Here is a 7,851-nt window from a genome sequence, read left to right on the forward strand (position 1 = left end):
TATTAAATGAACAAAATTGTAATGTTATAAAATTTTAAAAAATGAAGAAAAATAACTAATATGTATAAATTTTAATTGGAAATTGTTAACAAGAAAGATAATATAAATTAAGAAAAAGATGTATGGACATAGTATTTAATGGTTATATTTATCTATTTAATTATCAATAACTTTTAAACATAAATGAGTATTGAATGACATATTGATTGTGTATAAATATTTATATTAATATTATATAAATATTAACATTATATAAATCAAAAACAGAAAAAGATGTATGCGTCGAAAGTGTAAAAAAAATTTATACTATCGTTATATCATTCATAATTCATTTAGTCTTATATGTTTCTAAGTTATAAGGTTTATTATCTTTTTTGGAACATGAATGTTGATGAAATTGGGTTAGGTGAATGAAGTATTGGACATGAGACAGATAATGTAACACGTGGAGCATACTTATTGGTGTTATAGAGATATTGATTTCTAAGCATTGGTTTTCAATCTATCCATGGTGTGTGGTGCATGTGCAAGCACCATCAATAATAATATTTGAAATGAACAACAACACAACTTTCATTCACATACTTTGAAACATTCATTCATCACTCAAACAACAACACAAAATGGCAACCATCTTCTCAACAACAACTTCATCTTTCATCCATGCAACTCTTCTTCAAAAGAGACCACTTGGTCTCTCATCATCTTCTGTTCTAGGTAACTCTTTTTTTATTTCCTTCTACAATACTATATATATATTATGATTTATTTCTATAACATCACTTTAATCTCTTTTTATGTCTTATCTTTTTGTGTTCGCAACATTCTTAAACATATTAAGGTAACACAACCTTATATATATAGAATTTCCCTTAGAGGAAAAGGATGAAAGAGTATTAGCAATTTCACTATTATGGTTAACTAGATCACTCTTCACCACCAAAAAATGGATAATAAACCAAGACAAACTACTATTTTCTACAATGTTTTATTAATGAAAGATTGTGCATGATCAATTTTACTCTATAGTAAGTGTAAATGTATATGTACCCTTGATTAGTTAAAGTGTGTTCAAATCTTAATGCATGTTAGTTAGTTAGTTAATAATGGTCACACTCATAATCTCTTTATACTCAACCTCAAAAGTGATGTGGTTTTGGTTTTGGATTATTTTGTTTATTGAATCAACCTTTTCTCTATGTGCAACATGCATACACACATCCCTATAACACAACTTACACTAGAAACTTTGAAATACTTGTATTAAGGGTTTTGTTATGTCGCAAGAGTCAGCTCGGTTGGTAGAGTTGCGAAACATAAAGCTACTACTCGAGTTCAAACCTCGACAACTGCACAATTTCTTCACTCCCTGTAAAAAAACTTAGCCTATAAAAAAGGGTCTTGTTATCTTTTAAATTGTGATTTTAACTACTAAACAATATTATTGATCATGCCCTAATACAAGATTCTTTCACTTTTCCTTAACTAACATCATTCATTGATTGGAAACATAATGCTATAGGGTTGCCAACAATGGCTAAGGTTGGAAAAGTGAAGTGTTCCATGGAGGAAAAGCCTGCTGTGAAAGAAAGCAACACAATCATGGGTATGAGTGCATCATTGATGGCAGCTGCATGTGCTGCAACAATGTCAAACCCAGCCATGGCTTTGGTTGATGAGAGACTTAGCACTGAAGGAACAGGACTTCCCTTTGGACTTAGCAACAACCTTCTAGGTTGGATCTTGTTTGGTGTCTTTGGTCTTATATGGACTTTCTACTTTGTCTATGCTTCTAATCTTGAAGAGGATGAAGAGTCTGGATTATCTCTCTAAAGCTTCTATGTTATGATGATGCATTGATGTAGAAATTGCAAAGACTTCAGTCTTTTTTGTGTTGTATTGAAGAAAAAAAAGTACTTTTGTATCTCTTGAAACTTGCAAGATATTGTTGATTATCTCTTATTTGAAACTTGCACCTATATACCTTTTTCTTTATTTGCTTGTTTAATTTGTTGCACTTGCATAGTGTATTGAATTGCAGCATTATACCAAAAAAGCATTTGTCTAGAGGTCTAAGGCAAAGACCATAAGGTCAAGATTCGATTTCCGAGAATGACACTTATTGAGAGGGATAATCATATACTCTAAAAGTGATTAGTTTCTTACTCATCTTATAAGGTGAGGGAATATCCTTCATCAGTTTTGTCGTATAATGGGCATTTTTTAGCACATGCACTATCACCATTAGGATTCAAGTTAGGAGATTTCTTATGACCCAACTCTAAATCCACCCCAACATGAGTGTAACACCAAGGAAGTGTTGCACCAAATTCAATAATCATGAAGGTGTAGTAGTCTCATTGAATATCATCTCCCTTGAGATTTTGGTATGAGCATTTTGAACCCTTAACACCTTCACATCTAGCTCATTCTCCAACCTCTTTTTGAACCTTAAGTTCCCTACCCTTGGCCATGTTATGGTAATGCTTAGTTATAGATAGTATATACTTGAATCACTATCCTTGCTAAGAACAAGAACATTGATTGATGAGAGAATATGAAAATTGAAGCCTAAGAGGTGAAGTGATGCTAGAGAATTTTTTAGTGAGTTTAATTTGGTGTAATACCTTTTAGACTTTGAAATCACCCTTTAACAATTATAAAAACAACTTTAATTTGAAGAATGGTGCAATTTATAAAATTCGTAGAAGGCTTAGGTGATGTAATAATGCTTAGAAACTAAAGAGAGAAAAATTCAATCTTCTCATAAGTTATGTTTTTTATCTTACAAAAAATCTCAACTAATGTGATTGGGCCTTAAAAGAATGAGGTAGGAAGTCTAAAAAGCAAAACCAAAAACCAAACGCCGTTGCCGGGGATCGAACCCGGGTCACCCGCGTGACAGGCGGGAATACTTACCACTATACTACAACGACTTGATGATAAAATGGTTATCCTGTGATTATAGATATCAAAGTATCTGCATCATTAAAGAACAATAAAGCACTAATAATTGTTAAACAACAACAATAATCCCTACAACATTTTTTACTTACGGCAATGACTAAAAACAGTGGTCTAATATTAAAAAACTATGGTCAAATATAAAAAAGAACAGTTTTGTATAACTGATAAGACAACGGTTAAAAAACTATGATCAAATATAAAAGAGAACAATTTTTGTATAACTCATTATGCAACGGTTAAAACTCATTTTCCAATGTACTTTAAGACCACTATTTTATATTTTAGAAATGTAGTCCATTTTTTTATTACCAAAAATGTAGTACGTAAATATGAAAAATCAACACATAAGACAACACTATTAAAATTTATGGCTTAATGTACTCTACTACCACAATTTTAAAACCGTAGAGAATAGATACATTACTACATGTCAAAGTGAATGGATTAAAATGACATTCAACTACCCTTAAATAAATTAGTACACAGTATAATATTGTTAGAATAATTAGAGACACAAACTCCAAGCATTTTATAAATTTAAAAAGAAGACCAAGACTTGTGTTCTATCTACACTACTTGTATTTGTTCATTATGTTAGTGAACTACTCACAAATGGATCTTCTTTCTTCTCAGAAGTAAAAACTATGATTGAAGATATGAAACTTGAGGTGCATGCATGGGAAAGAAGATTCCGTTTTCCTCTATGTACTTGATCTATTTTGATGCTAATGTGTTACAAACTGAAATGAAACACTAAATTTCATGATGCAGGTAGAGATTAGAGAACAATGTTAGATTCAATGCTTGTTGGACCAGATTATGATCGGAGGCCTCCAACCATTAGGGAGTCCCATTGTTACATACGCGTATGGGAAGAGTGGAGAGTCACAAGTGAGACACCACGTCTTGAACTAAAACCTTAAAACATTAGTTTCATGAGTCTTTCCTACTTATAAACTTTTTCATTCTTCCACGCATACCAATATGAGACTTCACACTTGAATAAACCAAACAATGCTGAACTTATGATGAAGTCCAAGGAGGATGCTAAGACTTATTTATTTACATGTGTTTTGAACTACTCAAATCCTAAGGCTTTGTTTGAGATGGGATGGCTTAGGAATGGATTTCGTTGTTGGTAGTTTAGTTAAAGAGTGAGAGGGTTTTGAAGAGTTTTCAAAATCTTCCGAAACCCCTCAATATACCAATGTTTTACTTTGCAGTAGATTGAGGTTTTTTGGGAGGAAAAGAGTCAAAATACTTAACAACAATCTTTACTAAAATTTTCTAATAAAATTTGTATCCTCATATCATTCATATGCTTTACCACAAGGTTTGTGTTATTTCTATGCGTGAAATTCAACTCTCAACCATAATTGATGAAGCCAACTCTCCATTTTGGTTGATGCAAGATTGGTAAGTTTCTCCTTTCATTGATGAATTGATTCATACTTTTTTCTCATTCTTGATTTTCGTTTGTGCTTTCTCTCTCCATATTTTGTAATTTTTGTTGGATTATGGTTCAACTACTATGTTTGCATGAATCTTAAATTTAGGTACCACTACGAATTTCAACACTTCTATTTTCAATATCATATATGATCGATTTGTCACTGTAGTTGGTAAATCTATATACTATAATATCACGAGGCAGTTTATGTTTCTAGAATACTAGTTTAGAATTTTTTATCAATAATTTATGGCTGAGAATTTTAGAACTTCATCACATTTTGTTATTTATGTATCTTACTGGCTTTTAATCCTTTATCTTGAGATTTGTGTGAATTATCTGCTCTACAAAATGAAGAACATTTAATTTTTGCTGGGTTGTGACCATTTTATTTGCATGTTCATTTTGTCTTCTTTTTTGCTACTCTTTGTTTCAACCATCTTTGTGATTATGGGATAGTTGTGCAAACTGCATTTAAAGTCAGTACTTTCAAATTATAATCTAGCACTTATTTTCAAGTTTGTTACAAAACCGCAATACTTACTATTAAACCTTGAACTTATATATGTTTTCTAACTCAGAGGAAATACCATATTCTTTTGATACAGCGGATGTTGACCCGACTTTGCATAGCCTAATCATTTTGGACAAGGTTGTCATTCCCATCCATTAAAATTATTAGGCTGCCATAGCTTGAAAATTATTAGGAGTGTATAAACCTTCTAGTCTTCTTCAGCTAATGCTTCAAAGTAAAAGCCAAAAATTAGCTTATTAAGGTTCTATATATAAAAAATTTATTCAAATTATTATGACAAAAGAGAACAAGTATCCTAGGATTTTGCTTGCTTAGTAGCTGCATGTACTCTACATTTCTAGCTCTCTTGCAATATTTTTGTGTGTAATCCTTGACATGTGGATCGATTAGCGTAACCATATTATGGTTGAGTAACTGTATTTTTAATGTGATGATCATAATTATCAAGTCGGATGGGAAATGGTGTTCTTAATGATGGACAGGTGAGTAACGCGGGTAAGAGCTTGCCATTCGGAGGTGAGCAACAACTAGAAATGATTGCTAATACCGTGTAGGCTAAGGAGCAAAAGGAGGAATCCACCTGAGGAGGGAATGACCTCTAATAAGCTAGTTGTGGTAAAGGAAATACAAGTGATATCATAATTACAATTTAAAACATGTCAAATGTACAAACAAGTTGTTGGTCTAGTGGTGAAATGCTCTGCTAGATTTTCAGTATGACTAAAAGATCAATGATTCGATTCTTGGGATTAACACTTGCACAACTACACACTCCGAAAGAAATTCCTTACCCAAAATGGTGATTGTGATTAACTATTAAGACGGCTTCTTCTAAATAGTGATTTAAAGAGATATGATACTAACCAAGACCAACATTGTTATCTTTTCATATCCACTGTTTTTTCAAATGTCCTTAAAGTTTTATGATTTTTATTTGATACTTTATTTAGTAACTTGATAAAAATGATACAAAAATGTAGAATTAGTTTAAAAAACTCAGTCAATATGTATTGTTACACATAGAAGATTTAATCTAAGTAGCAAAATTTACGTTTTAAGGTCAAATTATTGTATATGAAGAGTTTCATAAACCATGTCAACCAAATGAGAATTTATCGATTTTAATAGAAATTATTTGTATATAGCAAAACTAAAGATTATAAATATGATTTAACTAATTTGTGAACTAAAATCATAAACTTGTGAGGGTTTAATAATTAACTCAAGAGTCTTACAAATATGTGTCATTCATTAATATCTATTTACTAGTAAGTTACACGTGCATTTGCACGGGGCAATAATTTTTTAGCACATGGTTAAGAACAAACATGTTATCCGTGTATTCGTATGTTTAATAACACATATGTTATTCGTGTATTCGTTTGGTTAATAACACATATTACCCATGTATTCTAATGGTTAATAACACACATATTATCCGTACATTCTAATAGTTAAGAACACACATGTTATTCGTGTATTCATTCATATGGTTAAGAGCACACATGTTACTCGTGCATTCGTGTGATTAAGAACATACATGTTAAATGTACATTCTAATGATTAAGAAACACACATGTTACCTGTGTATTCACATTGTTAAGAACATTCATCTTACATGTGCATGCATTCATATGGTTAAACAATCACATATTACTCGAGCATTCTCATGAAACATTAATTTTGATGAATATTTAGAAGCACATAAGTATGAATATTATTAAATGTATATTAGTAATATTGTGTAATAATTTGATAAAATAAAGCGAAATATATAGAAACACAAAATTGTGAATTAATTTCATTGAATATGTTTTCTAATGTAACAACACAATGTCTTCATAACTTTTGTCACATAATAAGACATGATAATATATTAATTGTCCATAAATTAACAAATTATGCAACATAATGATCAAATATATAGTAAGGCATGATAATATATAATTGAGTACAAACTATTATTATCATAGTAATATGAGCTCATATGATATAAATAAATATTTGATCATAAAAATCATGGGTTTCATAATTATTGTTACAAAGTATCAAAATATATAAACTAATATTGTTATATATGCAATGTTAATAACAAAGGTAGGAAACAAAATAAAATAAATCAAGTGTACTCAATTGTCTATATTTAAATATTTCATGTATTTTGGATTCCCAAAAAGGGTTTGCTATAAATTAGTTTGTTATTTATTTTTGTATAACAACAAAATAAATAAATCTATGAAAAATAAACAAAAAAAATAATGAAAATGAGAACTGATCTATAAAATAAGAACAAATCTATAAAATAAACACACATCAATAAAAAATGCACTTTAAAGAATATTTTTATTTGTCATTTAATTTTATATTGATTCATTTATTTTGAAAATATATTTTCTCTCTAAACCAATTATAAGTTATGAAAATATATTTCCTCTCTCAATCAATACTCTTTCAATCAATTGTAAGTTATAAAACATTTATAATATATTTGTATTTTATTTAATATATTTGTTCCTTAAAAATGTAAATCCTATTTGTGTATTTTATTTAAGATTTTATATATATATAGAGAGCTACTCAATGAGAACAATTCTCGTATTAAAATTGTGAGAATAGTAAATCTGACCTTATAACCAATCATGTATGGTTCGTAGCTCCATATATATATATATATAAGAAGAATCAATGAAATCTTATGTTTAAGAAGAATGAATGAGATGAGAGACTTTCGGCAATTTGAGATATAATTGATAAGAATGAGGACAAAGGAGTTAAGAAGAATCAATGAAATCAGATTATGATCATAAATATGACATTAATGTTGATCTATCATTACACAATTATTATCAAAATTATTTTAAGTTTTAACTGAAATATAATCATAGCATTTAAGTCTTTA

General features: G+C 29.7%; 1 protein-coding gene and 1 non-coding gene across 2 annotated transcripts; one reads left to right on the top strand and one right to left on the bottom strand.

Annotated features, from left to right (window-relative positions):
• LOC109357525 (photosystem II reaction center W protein, chloroplastic) lies at nucleotides 565-1,969 on the top strand. Its single transcript, XM_019601529.1, has 2 exons — nucleotides 565-717; nucleotides 1,523-1,969. The coding sequence occupies exons 1-2, from the start codon at nucleotides 624-626 to the stop codon at nucleotides 1,831-1,833; spliced, it is 405 nt and encodes a 134-aa protein (XP_019457074.1). The 5' UTR covers nucleotides 565-623; the 3' UTR covers nucleotides 1,834-1,969.
• Nucleotides 2,865-2,936, bottom strand: TRNAD-GUC. The gene has a single exon. It is a non-coding gene; the product is annotated as a tRNA-Asp (tRNA).

The sequence above is a fragment of the Lupinus angustifolius genome, chromosome LG09 (assembly GCF_001865875.1).
Source record: "Lupinus angustifolius cultivar Tanjil chromosome LG09, LupAngTanjil_v1.0, whole genome shotgun sequence".
Classification (NCBI taxonomy): Eukaryota; Viridiplantae; Streptophyta; class Magnoliopsida; order Fabales; family Fabaceae; genus Lupinus; species Lupinus angustifolius.

Coding starts and splice junctions, on each gene's coding strand:
- LOC109357525 (XM_019601529.1), top strand. CDS start 624: ATGGCAACCATCTTCTCAACAACAACTTCATCTTTCATCCATGCAACT. Junction 718..1,522: donor CTCATCATCTTCTGTTCTAG/GTAACTCTTTTT, acceptor ATAATGCTATAG/GGTTGCCAACAATGGCTAAG.